General features: G+C 32.4%; 1 protein-coding gene across 1 annotated transcript in view; it reads left to right on the forward strand.

The window, feature by feature from the left end:
- Positions 1–19,357, forward strand: part of LOC140436730 (endoplasmic reticulum resident protein 44-like) — a 57,661-nt gene extending 38,304 nt beyond the window's left edge. The window contains exon 5 of the mRNA XM_072525789.1: positions 5,900–19,357. Coding sequence (XP_072381890.1) covers positions 5,900–6,228 — 329 coding nt within the window. The 3' untranslated portion in view covers positions 6,229–19,357. The remainder of the gene's footprint in view (positions 1–5,899) is intronic.
- Positions 19,358–24,215: the final 4,858 nt, after the last annotated feature.

Genomic DNA, 24,215 nt, shown 5'->3' on the forward strand with positions numbered 1-24,215 from the left:
TCTGAAATCGGTCAAATTATTTCATTAGATTATCAAGGCAGTAAACACGTATTTTAGTGTTGTGATCAATAACCAAAACGTACCTCAACCTTGCACAATAAATGGGCACATTTTAGAACAGGTCAATAGATTTAAGTACCTGGGATGTTGGATCGATAGCAGCCTAAATCCTGATCTAGAAATAAGATCGAGAATAGAACAGGCCAGAAAATCTTTCGAAAAAATAAAAAAACTGCTTTGTGATTCTCGAATAAAACTCGAAATTCGACTACGTTTATCAAAATGCTACGTCTGGTCGACTCTTCTATATGCAGTTGAAACGTGGACCCTAAAAACATCAACCGTAAATAAATTGGAGGGCTTTGAAATGTGGATCTACCGGAGAATGCTCAAAATTTCATGGACATCGCATAACTCAAACGAAGAAGTGCTGCATAGAATAAGCAAGGAAAGAGAACTTTTTAACACAGTAAAAGTTAGAAAAACGTCATACCTAGGCCACATACTGAGAAATAATAAGTACCAATATGCCCAACTTATAGTGAAAGGAAAAATCGAGGGAAAGAGAGGCCTAGGAAGGAAAAGACTATCGTGGCTCAGAAACATCCGACAATGGACAGGGCTAAATTTTGAACAGCTAATAAGAACAGCTGAAGATAGAGAAGTCTTTAAAATTGTAGTAGCCAACCTCCATTGAGGAGAGGGCACTTTAAGAAGAAGAAGATCAATATAAACGGCGAAAGCAATCAAAATAAACGATGGCCAAATTTTTCAATGAGAGAAAAAAACTATTAAATACAACGTGTATTGCGAACACCGTGATTTGACTAAAGTGTCAACGAGAACTGAATACAGAATTCTAAAAAATTTTTAAAGTGAAGGTAAATCGAATAATGTATCTCTTAAAAACATTAAAAGCAGAGGTAAAAAACGCAACCAGCTTGAAGATGACACGAAATATGTTATTCGGAGGAAATGCCACACTTTCTTTTTTCGGATCCTTACCAGTCCCAAAATAAATTCCGATGATACAATGCCCAAAATATCACGACGTATTTTATTGCGAACATTAGGGCAACTGAACATCAAATATATGAAAAGGAGCCGGAATAGTGTTCTTTTAGAAAAAGATGAGATTATCTTGTCTCGGAGACATTACTTACAAAAAATCCGAGAGTATCGTCGTGAAGGACGAAAAGTGTACTATTTAAATGAAACTTGGCTAAATCAAGGTCATACTGTCTCAAAGGTGTGGCTATTCGTTTCTACTTTTCCTAAAACACGACGTTGGCATGTATGACTTTTACAAAGAATATTATCGTACTTTAGATATTTTCTATATATAAATATTATATATAAATATAATATTACGCATAAATATTGATGTTATTAAATACATTTTATTGGATACCTTAACAGATACAAAACGATCATTAATCTATGATAATTTTGCTGCATGTCAATGATTAAATTATAAATTGCTAGAATATCTATCATCATAAACTGACAACCATGTCATCGCCTTATTCACGTTCACATTTCTGAGAAGCTACTGTCTAGAATTCTGAAATAATAGTATATATATAATATTTCATTTTGACTTTTAGCGTAGTAAATGCTGGAATGTTTTAATACACTACCGCATTTACTAAAGATTTGATAATATATACTTAATTGATTAAATATTTGAAATCAGCACATATCAGCATCTTAAGATATACGAGCCCCTTCTCATATCAGTTGGCCCACCTATGAAATTTGCAATTTAAGTCGATTACCATAAACAAATTATACTCTGCATGTTTTTGTAAGTTCCCATATTAATTAATATGGCGTTTTTATTAATATTTATTAAAAACATTACCCTTATGGTTTTTTATTTATTTTCAAAAATAAAAAAAAATTGACTAAACCCTGGCTAAGGATTCACTTATGTCAAAATACATTGATTTTTTCAAAATTACGTTAAATCCAGAGGTAACTATGGAAAAATGACATCAAAGAGAAAATTTGTTCAATCATTATAGGGTTTTTTAATTCTGGAAAATCCAATTCGGAAATCGCGAATATATTGCAATTATCAAGCTATAGCGTAAGAAATATAGTCAGAAGATACAAAACTACAGATTCGGTCGTCACAAAACCTACAAATGTACGAAAAAGTAAAATAACCGAAGCAGATCGAAGGGCATTAAGACGCATTATAGTGAAAAATCGACGAGCAAATTATATGGAGTTAAGCGTTTTATGGAGTGACATTATTGGAAGACACGTTTCTAGATCAACATGTCACCGAGAGGCCCACAAATTAGGATTTGGTACTTACAAAGTAAGTTTTATAGTTGAAAAAATTAGTACGAATTGTTTTTAATTTTAGGCTAAGGAAAAGCCACTTTTAACACAACAAAAGAAAAGTAGACTAAGATGGTCAAAAGGCCATAAAGATTGGACTCAGTCGCAATGGGATTCAATACAATGAAGTGATGAGTCCATATTTGAAGTGTGTGTTGGAGACAGTAGGAGTCGCGTCATTCGCAGGAAAAATAAAGCTTTCCATCTCGATTGTCTGAAGAGAAAAATCAAATTTTCTGCATCTGTCATGATCTGGGGCAGCATGTTCTCTAAAGTTGTGGGAAAGTTACATTTTATGGATGGGATGGTAAACACGGACAAATATTTGAATATTTTAGAAGAATCTCTTACCCATTATGGAACACCGTTTAACATCAGCGGAAGATTTTGTCTTCCAACAGGATGGCGCAGGTTGTTATACCTCAAAAAAGAGTTTAAAATGGATTGAAGGCCATGACCTACCACTTCTGGAATAGGTTTCGGTCCCCGATAGAGACTTTGTGGCGGGAAATGAAAAAAGCTTTGAAAAAACATCCTGCCACGTCCGTCCACGAATTGAAGGAAAATTTGCAAGAAATATGGGATTCGTTTACATTAGAATTTTGTCAGAACTTGGTAAAAACTATGCCTCGAAGAATTCTGGATGCCAATAAAAATAAAGGGGATATAACTCAGTGGTAAACTTTCACATTTTTTTTTTGTTAATATTACATATTTTATTCGTTTTTTTTTATTTATTATTATTCTGTTTGATCATTAGTTTTCATTACGTTGTAAAATATTTTCTATAATTAGGAAATTGAAAAATGTTATTCGATGCATTAAAACTTCTAAAATTTACGATGAGCTTTTATTTTTCTTCTCTAGAATTTAATTTTCTTATCAATCTAACGTTGGGCTAACTGATATGGGAAGGGGCTCGTAAACTATAGGAAGCCATGAAAGACTTTACATCTTTGACGAAATAATAAGACGGTTGTACTGCAAGCAATTGGCTTATCGTACATTTTCCATTTATTCATGGTACACATTCCAGAGAACCAATAGTATTACTTATCTTGGTTTTAATCTAAATGAGAACTGAGACATGAGCAAAGAAATTAGAATATATATAGAGAAGGCCAGGGCTGCATTTTTTAAGATAAGATAAGATGAAGAAAATCTTATGTGGGAACAATATTACGTTGAGACTGAAAATTAGATTAATAAGATGTTATGTGTTTTCTTCTGGTGTCGACTCCACTAATGAGGGTTGGCTATAACCATTGCCAATTCGTCTCTATCTGCTGCTTTTCTTCAAAGCGTCTGTTTGTTCAACCCTTTCCAGTCGCGAATGTTTTTTAGCCAGGATATTTGTGGTCTACCTGGACCCCTTTTTTCTTCGATTTTACCCTTCATAATCAGCTGCAACAATTCGTACTTCTCATTTTTAAGTATGTGCCCCAAATATGCTGTCTTTCTCCTTTTAATGTTGTGGTAAAAAGTTCTCCCTTTTGACCCTTTAGCGTTTACAGCTGACTTTTTTTTTGCATAATTTTAATTTTTTTCCACGTGTTCTTTAATTTTTAGCAAACACATTTTCTGTCCTATTTTATTGCTCTTTCCATATTTGCTTTTTCCTTTAAATGGTATTTTTATGAAATTTGTCATATCTTTTTTTATTTTCTCTTCATCTGTATCAATCTTTAATCCAGTTATTATAATATTGTTTCTTTTCAATTCCTTTTCGGTCCTTTCTAATCTATTTTCCACCTCATTTAAACGTTGCTTTGTATTTTCTAATTCCTCTTTTATTTTCAGCTCTGACTTTTTTAATTCTATTATCTCTTCTTTATTTTTTTTTTCTGATTTCTTTTAGCTCATTATACATTTCTCTTAGTAAGTGTGCATCTCCTACTTCGTCACTCTCAGATTCTTTTTTCTCATTCGGCTAAAAGGGGATAGTATAGTTTTTTACTCTTTGTAAAAGGAGATATAGAATCCCTGCCTTTCCTTTGTCAATAGTCTGAAGTACTCCCTTCTGTCTGTTTCCATCTTTCACGAGCTGTAAAACTGAGAAAGGAGTTATTTCCACCTCAACGGTTCAGAAAAATCAACCCTGTCTTTTCAATAGTTTAAATTTATTCTTTTATATGAATTATCAGTTAAGTAATATTTATTTTTGTTTTAATTTATCCTAGTTTAGCCGACTTTCTGTACACATAGGCAACTTCGCAATCGTTATTGGAACAGTTTCGTTAAGGCCCGTTTTCACACTACGTCTTATTGTACGTTTTGTGGGTCATATAAAACGTACGACAAAATGTACGTTTTGTCCAGTGTATACACACTACGTTTTTCCCTCTGTTTTCTACCTCATTTCTAATTCAGAGTCTTGAGTTGTGTGAAGTTTGTTTAGTGATTTTTTTTATTATGGGTGAAACACGGCTGCTTTCTTTTATTTTTTCAACCATAACGATACTATGACTGAGCAAAAAGGGGATGAGGAGGGAAAAGACAAGATGGTCAGGAGAGTGGGCTTCTAAAAAGAAGCCAGTATTCCCACGTCTCGTTACTAAAAGAACTGAGAGGCGAACCAGATGACTGTCGCAATTATTTGCGAATGGACACCTCAGCCTATTGTCAATTGCTAGAGTTGGTAACACCATACATATTGAAATAAGACACCTCATGAGAAAAGCCATTACACCCCATGAAAGACTCACAGCAACTCTCAGATATCTTATAACAGGGCGCAGCGTCAAGGATTTGGAGTTCACAATCATAATATCCAAACCAGCGTTAAACCAAATAATTCCTGAAACCTGTAATGCAATCTACTTAGTTTTAAAACATAACTACTTAAAAACTTTTATACAATTCAATAAATTCCCCGAGAAAATCGTGGATGCATTGCAGCAAATCTGACATTATTAGGCTTTTTTTGGGAAAAATGAAACGAACTGCAGTGGAACTAGTCGTCAAATAAGTCAAGATCGGACGACTTGTCTGAACATGTATTTTCACGTGACGTTGTATCCTATCAGTTCTCGCAAAACTATGCTTCTCCCATCTTTTCTACGATCTGACCTTGGATTTCATTTCGATTCGACAAGACGTTCGTTTTGCTGTTTACATGCCACGTTTTATTGTATAGGATTTGTGCTATCTAACAAAACGTACAATAAGACGTAGCGTGAAAACCGGCCTTTAGCTGGAAGGTCGTCAGATATCTACGTTATCAACGTGGCGTTTATTACAATCTATGCTTTTGTCCTTTTTCTGCTGGAATTCACCAATTTCACAATTCACTTTGTCGAATTATTTCCCGTTATAAAACTTCGTTTTTGTAGTTTCTTTAAGCAATGCAAGGTTGCCACCCATCTACGAATAGAAGACACTGAAATTCCAATTTTTATGAAAAGTGAAGTTAGCCGGTTGGCATCTAAGCCAGGTATATTCGATTAAAAAGTAATACCCTAAGTTGTTTGAATAGTTGGTATGACCAAAATTATTTTTTCTTATTTATTTTCTTTTTAAATTAATACAATACTTTAAAAATGTATAGAATCGATCAACTTCCTTACCGCTGATGGCAAGAAATTCGCCCATCCGCTCCACCATCTTGGCAAATCAGAAAAGGATCTGCCACTTATTGCCATCGACAGCTTTAGACACATGTACCTATTCCCCAATTATCAAGACATCCACGTACCCGGAAAGCTGAAGCAATTTCTCAAGGACCTCTACTCTGGTAAATTGCACAGAGAGTTCCATTACGGTCCTGATTCGGATAGTAACACCGACCCGCAACAAACAACACCTCCTGACAGTACTTTCAAGAAATTAGCTCCTTCGAAGAATAGGTATACTTTGTTAGGAAGGGATGAATTGTAGGTATTTTTTCAAATTAATAAATCAATTTTTGTTTTATAGAAAGGTACGTTATAGTAGTGACAGACATGAAAAATGGTGTTAATAAAGTAAGTTGTCAAATCAACTGATACGTGAATTTTTTGTAGTTAAAAGTTCCAGTTTTTATTGGTGGGGTAGTAAAGTCTATTTAGAAATAGTTGGTAGTTTAGTTATATATTTTTATTGTTGGGAAGCTATATCTGCAAAGGAAACTGGAATTTTTGCGTTTTAAAATAAATCAGTTTATTTGCCTTACTTTCTCGGCTAGTGATGTTCAGCAAAATTAAAATTATAACTGTAAATTTTATTTTTTTTATGTTTTTTAACTCGTAGATTTCTCTTAAACTAAGCCATCGGTAGTCGGTTCTGTTAGATATATCGGCTATTACCATTTTTACATAAAATTTATTATATTGCCCCCATATTATGTGCCTGTCAATCAAAATATTTTGAAGTAAATGTTTAACACCTTTAGAAAAATGACATTACATACAATGTAATTTATGATGAAATTAATTTCATGAAGCTTGTTGCAGTTCTTGTGTACCTTGTTTTATTAAGGTGGTATGTCACAATGTTAAAATTTATATACTTTTTAGGTACAGTTATCGTCACTATTTTAGAACAAATCCTCAACTTGACAATGATTATGTACGTGAACTGTTAACTTTCTATTTTAATGATATCTAGTTAAAATTTCCAAAGAATGCAGTAAATTTTTCATAACTGTACTTAAATGAATCCATGTCATATCTTACTTGGCAACCTGTCTAAAATTTGGTATTGTTTAATAATTTTTGAACTGAGATACAAAATAACTACGTTAAATGATTAACTATCCAAAAAGCTTTATTTTAAGCAAACGTTCATTATCCATACTGCCGTAGTTTTGAAATTAACTGTACCTAAAGATAAAATTACAATTAAAATCTGCAAACTAGGGATTTTTTGATATTACAGTAATAAGTTGTCATTTTGGTAGTGAGAAATTAGTTCGGCTGTCACTTAATAGATGGGAAAATAAGTTCACGTGTCATTTAATAGAAGGCAGCAATGATGTATTAAATGGCAACAGATGCACATTTGCCGAATTTAGGAAAATCTGCAAAATATCGAAAACTAGTTTTGTGGTTATGCAGTATCCATGGAAATACGAATCACGTGGTTTTGTTTAGCAAAGCGACTCTCTCAGTAAACATTTTGGCCTCGTTTGACCTTCAATCATGACTGTATAACGTCATAGTGTTATAACAATACAATTATACCAATTTGATTCTTGGCACTGTGACGTTATATAATCATGGTTGAAAGTCAAACAAGGCCCAATATGTCTCGAAAGGTTTATGGGGGATAATTCTGGTTTTTACATAATACATAAATTACATAGCGTGTCACGTGGCGCTTATCTAAAAACAATTCCAGTTTTATTCACTTTCTGGCAAATTTAATTTTTATAGACAAAACAATATTATGTAATCATCGATTAATTTTTGTCAGTACATTTAAATATTTCCGTAAGTGAAAAAAATTATTGAAATTTGAGTAATAGTTAGAAATGAGAAGAAAATATGAAATTTTCTGAGGCAAAAATTTCCCCTGTTGACATTTCATCTGAAAAAAATTGTTATTGTAGTGACGCTGTTTTCAACTGATTTACATATTTTAGATTTCTTCGAAATACTACTCTTATTAGTAAATAGTAAATCAATCTTCATTCACTTGAGAATTAGCATAATCCTTTTTTGATGATTATTTACTTGTATTTCAAACAGTTCCAAATTTCTTTATCAGTTTGAAATAAATATTTTTGAGCAGGTGAAGAATTAAAAATTGCCGTCTGAATGTTGTCTAAATAAAATAAGTAATAAAATATTTCCAAATGAATGAACGTTTTGCATCTATTAGTGAGAATTTATCCTTAGGTACATTATCAAAAAGCCTCTTTTGTTGAAGTAGCATAGTCATCAAATTATTATAAAAAGATATTTGTTATTAATTAGAGAGATTGTTAAAATTTTGTTTACATTACATTAGCTTTTTCTATTCTCATAATTTTCTACACAAAAGAGAATGAAGAAAAATATGATTATTTTTATTAAATTTTAATTTGAAATTAACACTTTGTAGTGTTTACATCTATTTTCAATACTTAAAATTATTAAAAAATATTCAGTCAATCAATATTAGAAAACAAGACTGGTATACACTATTTAAAATGTTTATAAAACTAAAAAAATAACACTCAAAATCACGGGTACAACAACACGGTACAAAAATTATATCGGATGATCCAGATCCAATCCGAACATTAGAATTTGTGAAACTTTAACTAATAACTAATATCAACTTACATTGAAGAAGATTGGAGATTGAGAGCGAACTGTACCGATCGTAAGTTCCAGTATTGGAATCGCTGGCAACAATGTCGTTCTTGAGAAAATATTAGAATATGATGTACGTGCTGCCATCTACTCAAAAAATTGTTAAACGTTAGTTTATTTGAATGCCACTCATTTTAACTGCGGCATGAACATACTCCCTTAATACCCGCTTAAGGAAAGTAACAAAAAAGCGAAATTTCCACTGCCAGTGCTAAACAAGAAACATAATACATAAATCGATTTATTTCGCGCATGTTGGAGAAAGGACAGTCGTACTAAAATTGATTTCTGTTCAAATCGATTGTATTATACTCGTATAAATGTAAATTAAATAGCGCAAGGCGTACTTCAACTTCAATAATAAATATTTCTGTACCAAACATTTTGAAATTCTAAGATACTTTTTGCCTCATACATAAGAAAAAATTGTAACGAATTTTTTTATATTTATTTCGTTTAGTGTCTCAACCATATTGACTCAATGGTTCCCATATATTTAAAAACAACTTTGTTTTAATACATATATTGTAATATTAATCAATTATCTAGCTCATTTCTGTTTTCTTATTTGGAAAAGATATTTTACGACTTTAATATTTGTATTAACAGTTGTTGAATTTTATTGACTCCTGTCAGAGGCGATCCTGACATTTTATTTTATCTGTGAATATTTTAATTGTAGGAAAAAAGTCATTTATGGGTTTAAATTATTTGTTGAACAGACTTAAGCTTTAAATCACTCATGACTGTCGCTACCAAAGCTTTTTTCAAAACCAACTATTTTCAACCTATTTTTAAACCCAATCAATTATCATTATCAAGACCGATTGGAAGCTATAAATAAAACGAAAAAAATTTAGAAAGTTTTCAATATTTCATAAGATATTCAGTAATGTCACTGCGTTTTCAAAGTTTCTTCAAGTGGCTGAAGATACAGATGATTGCAAAATGACAAAACTTAAAAAAATAACAGAGGTGGTATTATGGCATAAGAGAGATCGTGCTGTTTATTGTCACAACATACCAGGCAGTGTTATTTTCAAGACTCTCGGATAAATGTTTGACACCAACAAGTGGAACAGACAATACACCCGTAAGGAACTAATTTCGATAACTTAAATAATTTGGCTTTCATAAGAGTTAAATTATTATTGGTTAATAATAGTAAGTCAAGTCTATTCCTCTGCACGATAACGAAATGGGGATAGATAAGAAATTATTTCAATTTATAGACTATAACCCAACTTAAACCAACGTGTATAAAAGCAACTGTAGCATCAATATACCAAATTGTCTTATCCAAGACAGTTTTTTGTGACTTATATTTACTCCTACTTATAACGACGGGAAAGATCAAGAGCATAGAGTTGAGTCTCAAGTGTTAAGAAACAATCTGTTTGCCTAAAAACATACTTGAATGGAGGAGATATAACTAAACGTATAGGAGACTTTCACTAGGTTATTAACATTGTGCAGACCGAACAAACCTTATGATTTAAAAGGAGGCAAAATGTGTTAAATTGAAACAAATAGTTCGACATTATTCTTTAACTAACATGTAATTACATAAATTTATTGTTTTATTTTATTCATAAATAGTTGGTTTTGAAATACAATCCTCCAAAACATCTGTGGATCCCAAAGATTGTTGAAGATTTTTTTATTGTAAGCCAATTCTTCCATCTAAATGAATAATGTTGAAGTTTATTACACATTTCGATGGTTACTCTTTGATCTAGATTAATTAATGTATGTATATAATAAGTGTTTTCTTTTTGAGGTATATAACTTTAACTAACCTCAGATAAATTGTCTTATTTGTTATAAAATTGGCCTTAGTTAGAAGATAATTTTTGTAATTTTATTTGAATATCATTTCTGGCATATGACCGCCGTGGCTGGCTCGGATGTAGTTGAACAAGTCATCAATCGTATCTGACTTAGCGACTAGCAATTTCACATATTTTCACTAAGAATAGCCCAGCGTTGTTAACTCCCACGATCATGAAGGTCAATTCACAAGTCCATGATTCGAAATTATATACTTACCACACGTTTCCTTTAATAAGTAGGTGATGACACGCTCTTTTGTAACATGTAGCACCGTATTCTTCAAACCAGAGCTATCCCATATCAGGGCGATTCAATTCTGGAACCAAATAATCATCATGTCAGTCAATGGTGATCTCGCTGAATGTGCGTCGTACTTGGTGGTCGTGAGGTTTTAATTCTGATATGAATTGAATTTTATAAATCAGCAAACCAAGATCTGTTTTAATAAATTGGATGAGTACAGTTCTAGTTGTACACGATGGTTGGACAGAGGTTTTAAGCTGCCGTTCGCACACCTTTCATTTAGTATTGTTCTGAAGCTATTTTCTTGCCGCGTTTTAAATTAATTACTATTTAAATGGGAATAAGCCACAATTAAAGGTTAAAATACGTTTATTGACGTTTCAATTTCCACTTCGGAAATCGTTCTCTTAGAAGCTTCTCTTAGAACGATTTCCGAAGTGGAAATTGAAACGTCAATAAACGTATTTTAACCTTTAATTGTGGCTTATTCCCATTTAAATAGTAATTACCTTTCATTTAGACCTAGAGAGTTGAAACTAAAATAACATGAATGGTGTTATTTTTTAGTAATGTTTTTATAATAGAAAGTGCAGTAAAAGCTTTCAATAAAACAGTTTAGAAGAACTTTATAATGTACTTAGCTTATTGCCAACTATTTAAATAGTTGGAGCAAACAGTATTTCTTAACTTACCTTCAGTTTTTAGGTAAGGTACATCCATCTCCTTCAAAGTTTCAAAGAAACAAAACGAACTCCTCTTAAAAGCACTGTAGTTTATAATAACGTAAAACACAGCATCTTACAATAAATTATTACTTTAACAACAAAATGATATTGCTTTAGAGGAGCTATACTTCTATCTCTTCTCTAACCAAGCCCTACTCATAGTTGTCTTGAAGGATAAGTAACTTGTTGCTAGAAAGCAGGACCTGTTTTACTTTTTGTTTTAAAGCTGTTCCGTTGCTCATTTTTCGAAGAGTTCAGCCGTCATATCCTCACGATAATCAGCTAAGGACTGTTTAATGTTTTTGGACGATAACAACAAGACATTAGGTGCAAACCTGTTCGTAGTTCAAGCATGTAGAATTATAATTCTGTTTCCTCTCGAACAAGGAATACTCAAGCAGCACCTTTTCTTTACCTCCAAATAGAATGAAAGATTTCCAGTTCTGCGATACAGTTTTCTCAATATTTACAAAAATGTCACCTATACCTCTTTACTTCGAGGGTCCTCAATATATATTTTATGAAAATTTAAAATACAGTTTGTACTTTAGTCAAGTATTGAGAATTTGGATATATAATTTATCAACAGTTTAATTACTGTTTGACATTTTAGCTACTTTAAGGTTAAGTGAACCAATGAAATGTGTAATAAATTTAATAGCTAAATTGTACGTGCTATTATAATTAAGTTTTATGTACCAACTAATGAATGAGTTTGCTCCATTTCTCATATGAAGGTATTAAGTGAGGAACAATTTGCTGAATGAAATTGAAAAAATGTGTTTTAAGAATATTTCCGGATTTTCAAACGAAAATATCTTGTATAATATTTTTTAAATTATTAGAAAATTGTAAAATCTATCCACACCGTTATATTGCATATTTTAGTACAGACATTAATATTTAGTATCTTTTTTTTTACATTTATGTGTAGGGCTGTAAGGAAGGATTTGGTGAAGTACCGTGGGTTTATGGTAGATTTCTTCCTTTTTGTGGATACTTTTTTAAAACTCTCCAAGCCTATATTGTTCGTGTGTTATTTCTCTGTGGCATATGAGTTGCAATGTTTTTGTGGAAAACTATGAAGTTTAGATTCCAACAGAAAAACCCATACATTAACCCGTTTGGATTATACCACTAACAATTAGAGAAAATTGTATAAATGTTCATTTAAATAATTTTACAAGTATACAATAAAATAAAAGACACACTGATTGTGATGTCGGTAAAGTTTATATGATGTCAATTGAACAGGTATAAAAACAAAAGTCTGCGTTGAGTAAAACTGGCGGCGCAATAGAAATTAAATAATAAACTTTTATTTATAAATTAAGGTCTAACATTTGTTAAACAGTAATAGATTGTTAATTATTCAAGTTTCTTTATTAAATTGACACCAAAGGTTCCAATTCACAACTAGGTAGCCAACAAATAAAGAAAAATTTTCTGTCATTTTACTCACCCTAAAAGAACGACTAGATTATCCGAAATAAGTTCGTCCATTTTTTGTATGTTCATAACAATAATAAGCTAATTATGTATAAACGCAGCACCTTGATGACCTTTTTGACCGTTGAATATTACGAAAATTTATGGCCTCTGATATATCTTCTAAAGATTCAATGCAGATTCTTTTAGTAACGTTAATTTTCATTTAAAAGTAATGTGTGTTGTATTACCGGTTTAGTGTCCGTTATTTTATTGTCTTTTATAGACAAGTTTTTTAGAGTGTTACAAGATTTTAAATAAGCTCCAGCTTATTTAAAATCTTTTTAACAGATGACCTCGAAGCGTCTGCTAATATTGACAATTGATCAGTGATTCATTGATCTCTTGGCTATACTATGGGTATGTCTTTCGAGTGAAATCTTCTTTTAAAACGATTCACGATATAATTATGTCCTAGTCATACGCAATATTCTTCTATAAGCTTTAGACTTCTGCTCCATAGACTAGTATGAAAAATATATAGCACTTTGGGGCCCACGCAGACTTTTTATCGGCCGACAGTTTAGTCGGGTTGGTGAAGAGGGCGCTCATCAACAGCGGTCGACTATTCTTGAACGATTTAGTATTAAAGTTCGTATTTAACTGTTGAAATGAGCGTTTGTACAGTGCAAACATTGTCTAGAAATGATATTATTGTATTCTTGCTCTCATACAACGAAGGAAGAAAATCAAGAAAAGATTCCGAGAGTATCCAATTTTCAGTGACAGATTATTTAGTGAAAAATTATACACAATGCAATCTACATTACTTGATTTCTTACAAAAGTTTTTCGCTTTTTATCGGATGAGCATAACCAGCTTTAATGAACCAGTCATGCTTAATTGGACCATCTATAGCGAAGAAGAATACCAATTTGAGAATTTCTATACTCTTGGAGGAGAGATTGACATTTAAACTTTTTTTATAAAGCGCAGGTCCTTCCTCGACTTCTTTTATTAACTTTACCACGCACGTTTCTGCAATCAACGATTGTAAATTGGACAAAGCCATTTTCTCGCAAAAATATTCAAAAAATATTAACACAGCACAAATACGGACACCAAAGCTAGGAACAAACTGAACTATCGGCCGATAAAAAATCGTAAGTAAAATATGTGCGTAAGTCGTAGTTAGCCAACACTGATTAAATAGTCGGCCGACAGATTAGCTTGGGCAATCGGGAAGCCCATTAAATTTTTTTAATAATAATGCACATTAAACCATAATCGGTGTAATGTGCGTATATGCATACCTTTCCGTATTAATTAAGAAGCCGACCAAACTATCGGCCGATAAAAAGTCTGCAGTCTGTGGGAGCCCTTAGTATCCGACTCTTCAGTTTCAGATTTATATCAGGTTCTTAAAGAATTCTCGTTTCCTTCACAATCGGTGTTTATTTCACAGCCCAGGTAAGTTTATTGCCAAGTGTTTGAACTAAACCGGTCACTTGATTGTTTAAGTTGCGCAAATGACGTATTTTTGCCTCGAGTCTCCAAATTCATCCCACTTTCGAATCGATCGGAAGCTTGACATTTATGCATTGACGTATCTACGAAGCATTAGCTTAAGGATAGTATTATTCAGTGGGGGCTCGTGGCTTTAGAGACAATGGACAAGGTTTTTTTCTCCTCAGATATGTATAAAGTCTAATAAAAGCCCTATGCCAGTCAGTGCACTACCACTATTTAGTATTTATCCCAAAATAACAATTCATTCCGCGCTCTCAAGGTACGTGGCTCTTTGCGGCCAATCCAAATGAAGCATCGGCAGATTCAAATTTGCCGTACCTGTCCTTTAACTGCGAACGGGAAAAAATGTATGTTTGGTTGCTTATCGACTAATATTCCGTTTGATTTTTACATGTAAATCGTCAGCCTGTGGTCGGCTTGCCAAAACGGGTCTTATAAGAATTCACACAGTCAAATGGATGGCTCGAATCATTAATTTTAAAAGTGTCTTGATGCGCAGGGATCACTTAACGCTCGGATTCGTCGATTTTTTTTTTTTAAAACCATGAATAAAATTTAGTCTGTATTATCTCACAGATATTTTTTCTTATTTCACAGAAACAAATGATATTAACTTATTACCTGCTATAATTAATTATTGAAATACTGATTAAATTAAATACTAAAAAAAAATCTATAATATCTACAAATATGTGGCTCGACAATGCCGACCTGACTGGCCGCCACTGGTATTATCTTCTGCAAAATGGATCCTGTTAACACCTGCGTAATGAAACTTCACTATTGTTGCTATCTGCTGTGCTGTCGTTATGTTAAAAATATTCAATAACAAAAAACAAATGTTTACAAGAAATATTGTAAATTAATAATGTTCTGAAGCTATTTTATTGTCACAGCTTAATGCAATTTACTATTTTTGTTGGGAATAAGTCACAAAGTTTAAAATAAGTTGCAAAAACAGGCAAAGCGCAAAAATAAACTTATTTTAAACTTAAATTGTGGGTTATCCTCAACAAAAATAATAAATTATATTGTAAATTCTGTGAGTAGTCTTATTCAGATGGTAGATATCGACGTAAGATTACAAAAAGTTATTTTAAAAATTGTAACGTCGCAAATATAAAAAATCTTTCATTTTTTTTTTATTTGGTTACTATAACTAAAAATAGTCGTAACAATTTATCGAGTAGATAAATGTATATATTAAGTGCCTATATAACAAGGTGTGGATGGATTGATCAATAAAACCAAATTATTAACAATATGATTTTAGATTCCTTAGTGATTTTTCTATATTATATCACGTGAAAAATTCCCATTATTAAATTGTATATTTACTATTTCCTATATATTTTTATTTTTCTTTGAATGTTAAAACTTGCTGGTTGTCCAAAAATATCATTTGTTGTGTTAAACTAATAATTAAGCTTGTATTTGTTCGTACTCCTATTGTTGATAAGTAAACCTTTTTTTCAATTAGTTTATTATATAATTCTGTGATTTCTTTAACATACATTGATTGAGCTTACAAATAGTATAGTAAAAACGGTTTTAAGTAAAGAAATTATCCGTTTTATTTATGCTTAGAACTTACTAACATTTCATTTGACTTTCGTATCACTAAATAACACATAAAATGGAACGATAAATAAAAAATTAAACTGAGACGTATCTGATTTCTTGAGTTTTCTAATTTTCTGGTCATAATTTGATGTTTATAAGTTTTCCAATTTTTTAGCGAACAAATATAAACAAGTAAGTCGTATGGTATATGTTTTTTATATTATTTAGACTAATTCCTAAAATTAGGAATGAAATGAAACCTACTACATCAGTCCTGGAAACTGTTTAAGTGGAGGGCTACATAAAATAAAAACATTCTCCAGTCCGACCGAAAAAAAAAAATGAATAAAGCGGGTTTTTATTAGTGATAAACTTTTTAATTTAATTTACATTACATGTATCTTGTGCATAAATAGTAAAAAACATTGAAAGATTTACATAAATAGATTATTCTTAGCAGAGTATGAAGGTGTAAGTGACATATGAAACTGAGATTCTAAAAATTGTTCATCATCTGACAGAAAATATAAAAATCATCTGTTCACAGATGGACAAAGATGCAAACATCTCAATTATCTTCTGAGTGTGAGATTTCATGTTTAGGAAACTTGATTTTCGCAGTGCCTTGTAGAACTCAGTTTTAGAAACACTGAGAAATTGTTTCAAGTCAATATTACATTGCAACTCAATAAGTTCAAGTTGTAATTCTGGTTGTACTAATTCACAGTCCACATTAAACGACATGCTGAAAATGTCCAGTCCTGTTCGATATCTGTGAAGTCTTGGAATCTTCGCTCAAACTCGTCATGAAGACATTTCAGGCTTTTCTCATAGTTCTTAAGATTGTCTTCCCCAACTAATAGTTTTTAACTTTGGAAAATCAGTCGCCAGTTGTTTCTTGCCTAGTTGTTTAGAAAATAGATTAATTGATTTCTTCTTGGAGTTTAATGTTCAATTTATTGATGTGACTGAGAAGATCTGCAAAAAATGCTTTCAAGGATGTGATTGTTTCTTTAAATTCTTAAAAAAGATCTGCTCCTTTTGTCGTTCCCTTCATTGGATGCATACAAGCTAGTTCTTCAGTAACACAAAAGTGTTCATCAATACCTATTATCAATATAAGTAATTGAGCCGTGTCAGTTATGTTTGTACTTTCATCCAACGCAAAAGAACAGAATTTAAACACTCTTATCTTTGACTCCAGTTGTGAGACAAGCTGCCTATCGATTAGTTCAATCCTAGAAGTAATTGTTTTTCGGGACAAACTTACTGTCTCAAATTTTTTCTTTTTGTCAGGACAAATGTTGACATTATGTTTTGCCATGAGGCCTCAGGAGATGTTGAATTCCTTAAATACGGCTACCGTTCCATTACAAATCAGGCACACAGGTTTATCCTTAATAGACGGGGAAAAGTATTTACAGTTCACTCATCTTTAAAAACACGACATTCTGAATCAACTTTATGTTTTTTAGTTGTCATGTTAACAATAAAAATGTCACAAAACACTAGAAACAAAGCAAAACTATAGAAACAGTTTTCACAGAAAATTATCCATTCATACAGCCGCTGAGATGGATGTCGTGCCTACGTGACTGTTTGAGTGATCGAAATAAACAGAACTGATCTTGAAAAAAGGCGACACTACAATGGTAGCGCCCGATACGTTCCGAACTTAGCCGAGAACACACGCATTATACTCAACGCAAAACAACATAAGGTGTGGGGTAAGGGCTAAGGGGACTGTGCTGGTGGGGGAACGCAGAGGTAGAAGAGGGGAACATTTAAAATACAGCCCTAAAAGAATTTTGTAAGGATCAAGATCAGTTATACAAATTATCAACTGTGGCATCGCAAATAGTAAAGCATTGATACCTTGTAAAGTCCATAATGCTGAAATGGCATAACTAGAAAAGAGAATGGTCGATGAAACTAAAGGGTAACGTGCAAAAAGAATAGGGATTAACTTACTTAATAAGGGACATAAAAGCAAGATGCCAAACAGTGTTAGAGTAAACAGACATATATAGCTTAAAAGAACGTATGTATAAAAGGACAACAAACACCTAACTGCAAGGAAAACACATACATATTCCTGTATATAAGGGTTGGCTAATTTTATAACTAATAAGCGTATATTATTTAGGCAATACATACAACACGTTAAATTTTAACTAACGTCTATTGTTGGGCGAGAGAGGGCTGTGTAACTAACTGATTATTTTCCAGTGAGTGCAAACAATTCTGAACAATGAAATTTAATAGAATTTTTAAAGGCAAACGTAAACAGTATAATCATTAATTAAAAGAGGATATACTGTAAGCAAATGCACAGATAAATATTAAATTATTTAAACATAAAGTTTAATATCACATTAATAATTTGTTATAAAACTGAACGGAACACAAATCCTAATTTGAATGGAAATGAATGATACAGGAATTCTAATTAAATCTTTCTTCAATTGCATCATCCGATGTTTCTCACTAAACTTTAAGTTTTCTTTGAGACAATTTATTATTTAGGTGAAAACAGGTTCCTTCAGTTTTGAAGGCTCCATTTTTGGAAGAAGTGACGAGTAACTTATAGCTGTTTAATCAGAATTTGTTCGACTACGGGTTTTATTTAAATTGTTAAGAGTCGGCGGCGTTCTCAAATTTTTTTGATGGTGTTTGAAAACAGAATATAAAAATGAAGAAGATGTTTTAAGTGAGATGATTTTTAATTAATTGCTATTTTATTATCTCTATCTTTTGGCCTGTCAACAACTTCAGGTAGTCGATCAGTGGTTAACGTTTTGACTTTTTCACGCAGATTTGACTCGTTTACATGCTCTCTGAAGCACGGTGTCGGCTCAGGTAAATTAAAATTGAAAATTTTTATTATGTGAGTCCGGTAAAAAACACGGTATGTTATCCGGTGAATAACAGACCTCTACAAGAAGTCGCAATAATTTTTCAATTTTGCTATTCGTTTAGGAAACCTGGACGGCAAAAAGAATGAATTTAATTGACCCAAGCCATTTTAAAAGTTGTCTTATCTCTGCATGTTACGAATATTATGGTCTGGAAGGGTTATCAAAACTACTATCAGCACAGGGAATAATGGGTTATGTAACGTAGAATTCAACTCTGATTATTGCCTAAAAAATTGGAAAATATAGCTAAATCTTTCTTGACCTTGGTAATATCATATTGTCTTATGAAATACGGTTGAAAAAACTGCATATTTGTATAATTTCATCTACATTCAACTTGTCAAATTATCGTGGTATAGTGCTAGCCCTATTGTTTCAATTAGAAAAAACTTTAATATTCTGTGAATATTAATTATTGCTTATAAAATGTTATTTTTTCTGTATATATTGTAAAAAGTTAATTTTTTTGAAATAAATTTTTACACAAGTATTTTATTTAATAATTTATTAATTAGAAAGCCTTAACCCCTAGAACCGGCACGGAAAACGGAGCACTTGCATTTTTAAAATAAAAACTTAAAATTTTAATTTTATTTAAACTTTTATTATTATAATAATGTAAACACAAACGAAAAAACTGTGAATGAGCTTTAAATTCTATAAGAGAAACACTCACTCATAATTGTTTATTTATGTGCTGGTATAATTTTAATATGAAAATAAGTTATATGTAAATTTATCAATTAATATAAATACTGTGTGTGTATGCAATGAAATTACGGTACGTGTGATGTTGATCTAAGACTTCTTCTCCCACAGTGCACTAGGGTTGACTCGGATGGGACAGAATCTTCTCAAAGCCGAATACAAAACGTTACACAAAAATACTGAAGTGTTTATCGCGCTGATTTATACAAGACTATAACTAAGATTGAAGTGCGTAGCGTGTCGTCTTGTAGCGTTGTAGTTTGCTCCCTTCAGACTGTTAGGGGGCGGACTGTACAGGTCCGTATTAATTCATGATTATAAGGCAGACACACACGACAATTAAAGAATTAAATATAAAGGTAAAATAATAAAAATTATTAATAAAAACTAAGAATATGTGTGGAGGGACGTAACATTCCCACCCACCAAAATGCATATTTGCATTTTTAGTCAATATAAGGCAAAGGGCATAGCTTAACCAAAGTTCACCCTTCGCGGTTTGTACGATAGCTACGCGAGCAATATCATCTTGACCGAAAATTAAAGAATTAAATATAAAGATAAAATAATAAAAATTATTAATAAAAACTAAGAATATATGTGGAGGGACGTAACACTAGTAATAATAAAAAATCCTCGATATTTTACCTATCAGACGATTTCCGGAGACAGGATCGTACAGCCGCAGGCCATGTCAAGGCCGAAAACGATGTACTTCAGTTCGAGATGACCGCTTCATTGTCACTAAAGTATTGAGAAATCGCTTTTGCACTGCTCCTGAAGTTCGTAGGTCTCTTCTTGAGGTGAGAAACGTTAGTATGCGTAGACAAACAATTAGAAGAAGACTGTCAGAAATAAACTTGAGGGCTTTTCGTCCAGCTCGCGCACCAGAACTGCTCCCACAACACCGTAGGACTAGACTTCATTTTTCGCGAGGATATGCTAACTGGACTATGGCGGAATGGAAATGAGAGCAGAATAGCCCTAAAAGGCCCAGATGGACGCCAACGTGTCTATAGGGATTTGGGGAGATATTTCTTACGAAGCGCGTACTGATCTTGTTGTCATGTCATGCCTTTTACACCATTCATTGGTGATAACTTCAGACTAATGCATGACAATGCACGTTGCCATACAGCAAGATCTACCCGTGAGTACCTTAATGAGGTCGGGATTCAAGTTCTACCATGGCCAGCACACAGTCCCGATCTTAACCCAATTTAGCATATCTGGGGCAACCTCAAAAGAGGGGTAAGAGCAAGAGTACCAGCCCCTGTATCCTTTGAAGAGCTGAAGACAGCTGCGGTAGAGGAGTGGCACAATATCCCCCAATCTGATATCCAGGATATCATGAATGAATTGCCAAACCGGCTCCAAGAAGTCTTAGGGGCTAGAGGCAGCAACACGTGGTACCCAATTTTTTTTTCAATTAGACTTTGATTTCCAAAATATTGTTAATTTGAATTTTCTTCGAAAATTTTATTCATTGGATTTATACTGTAACAAATGACTTTTTTTCAAAAAGAATATTTTTTCTCTTCCGCTGAGATAAAAATTGATAAAAAACATGTCTAGTTGTTAAAGCAACAACCTTTTGTATTATCCAACATAAGCGAATCAATCAAAAAACAAAATGTTGAGAAAGCATGAGGCTACAGTTACGATTTAATTTCAGTATTCTACAAATGCTAGAATATTCCACAGGGTGATGCAGACTTTAAGAAAAAGACACAGTTTGATTCGTACACCCGGTATACAATGAAAATTTACGTTTAATTTAAGTTTAGGAGATATAAGAAATCAAAAATTATCCATCTTTAAGGTGGCCGGTTAATTTTGGCCCAGAATGTAGTTTCAAACTATTCACAAAATATTAATCAGCCGATTTCCCCACAAGAGATCGGCTCGATAGGTCAACGGGCTGAAAGACTCGCTTCATTGTGGATGTTAGTTAAAACCACACTTCAGCCAGACATTATTCAAATATATTAGTGTAAAATCTTAAGCGAATCTTTAACTTTTGCTTGAAATGCGAAAGTAAGAAAAATCCACAAGAAAGAAAGGAAGAAAAGAAAATCCACAGCAGAAAGAAGAGAGAAACTATGAACGAAGAACTTTAATAACTAAAAGATCCAAGTAAGCCAATAGAGACGAGAAAATTTTACCAGAAATTGAACAAAAGCAAAAGGTAATTCAGAGGGAAGGAGTAAAAAGATAAGGTGGATAATATATTGAGAGAACAGCATGAAAAACTAAGAACGGTTTTACTAAAAATATTGCTTTTAATTATTTGCTCTTAATATGATACGCTAAATAAAAAATAAATTCTCCGCTACTGATACTCTTCTTGGTGAGACTCATAAGGACAGCTTAATTAAACGATAACTTACGATATCACGCGTATGACTCATTTCATTATTTCTTTGCTGGAGTATAGTATAATAGGTCTCTTATTTTTTTTTTGACTTCATTCGAAGTTGGTTCTTCGCACGCCCCTTCTTCATCTTGCCAATTCTCATTTCCCTCAAGTTCCTCTTGTTGGTCTGGATTTAATAGATCTTTGAAATATTCCGCTTATCTGTTTAATTTTTTTGTTGTTTTACCTAGTAGTAAGCCTTCTTTGTGTCTGCAATACGGTGGATTATTCTTTGTAGTTTCTCTGGATTTCTTAACTTCTTGGTAAAAGTTTTTTACCTCTTTGTTTACAGACGCTTTTGCTATGTTTTTTCAATTACTTTTCTACCTGTTCTCTTTTCTTTCTTCTGTAAATTCTTTCCTTCTTCTTGCCACATTATTTGCAAATAATACCTTTAGTTAATATCCTTAATGCACAGGCGATTCCGTATTTTATACAAAAGGAAAAATATAAAGGGAGTTCAAAAACATATATAATTTATCTTGAATAACTTGAAGAATTGGTCCAAATGGAACGAATTATAGTTTTCTTAATCTAGAGTAAACTATATGTTGTTATTAAGAAAATCTATCCTACCAACACCAAGACTATATCTTAATGGAACTTCCTTAGATTTCGGTAAGACATACATTTTTTGGATTTTTGGAAGAGCTAAGGAAAACCTATTGCCATCCGAAGACGCATACAGGTTGATGATAATGATTATAATATATATTTTAAAAAATGTTATTCGACGAAATACTTACACAGGTAACAGGTAAAAAAAATGTCAAATTGGTTTTAATTTCAATCAAGAATATTAGCCAGTTACAATAAATTAGGAAGCAGATTTTATAATATCATTATTAAACATATGCAGTCAATAATCAGGTCAAAATTCTATTATGGCTCGATTGTGTTTACATTAGCTAGCCATACCATATTAAAACACATCGAGATAATTTAAAATACCGCATTGAAAACTGTTATAGTGTGAAGAACAATTTATTGATAGCTCAAAATAAGTAATTTATTTACCACTGTTCTGAAGAGTTATAAGAATTTTATATTGCTGTTCCTTCATTCACGTGTCTCAGATATTGTAACTTTCTTATTTTTATTGTGTTTATTACTTTGTGTTCTTTGTCCATTTTTCGCAATACTTCTGTGTTCGTTTTTATGTTGCTATTTTAAGCATCCTTCTATAACACCACGTTTCAAATGACTGTAGCTTATTTATTTATTCTTGCTTCAGAACCCAGCTTTCAAGTCCATATTATAGTATCGAAAGCACGTAACATGTCAGAGCTCTTAGTTATAAACTAAGGTCTTTATTGCAGAGAATTTTTTACATTTTTACAAATGCATTTCTTGCTATTTCTATCCTGATCCCTATTTCTGTTGTGTGATTATTATTCTCTGAACATTATTTTCTGAAATCCAGGTTACCAAGTATTTGTATTTTCAATCCTTTCTATCAGTACATCTCCCAAATGTATGTTTGTATATTTGTTTTCTTTGTTAATATCATATATTTAGTCTTTTTTATATTCATTTTTTGTTTTTATTTTCTACAGTCTTTTGTTTAATACAGTTGGAGTTGTTCAGCAAAGCTTGCCATAATCACGGTGTGCTTGCTTATCTTATGTTATTAATAGTTCTTCTCTTAATTATTATCCCTTCACTTTTAGATAGCATCTAATGATTCAAAAATGTATTCACTGTACACATTGAATAGTAATAGAGACAATATATATTTCTGCCTAATTCCTTCCCTCATTTCAATTTCTAAACTGGGTTCATTATTTATATCAATTTGTGCTCTTTGAATCCAGTCAATGTTTTTTATTCGTAAGTCACAAACATGCATCTTTGAGCTACCACATTAAAAGCAAGTAACGTATCTTTGGTTCCTAGTCCGCTTCTGAACCCATATTTCTTGATGTTAAGCACTTGTTGCCATACCAATGCCACATAGAGTACAGTAGAGTGGATCACTTATTATATTAAAATTCTCCTTTTGGCAGTCCCTGGTCCTCCCACATTGGGCATAATCCTTGTCGGCGCCACAGAATAAGAAAGCAATTGTTATTTGTTCTGTGTCAGCGCCGAGGTCATCTAGTCTGCCTTTCGAACGACTTACTTCGTGCTCACCAAAGGTTCGCCTTGTATCTAGGACTTCACTTTTTTGGCAGGTAAGATCCTTTCTTCCTCCAGTACAAAAACTATATTGTCTCTGGCCCTT

Source organism: Diabrotica undecimpunctata, chromosome 3 (assembly GCF_040954645.1).
Source record: "Diabrotica undecimpunctata isolate CICGRU chromosome 3, icDiaUnde3, whole genome shotgun sequence".
NCBI lineage: Eukaryota > Metazoa > Arthropoda > Insecta > Coleoptera > Chrysomelidae > Diabrotica > Diabrotica undecimpunctata.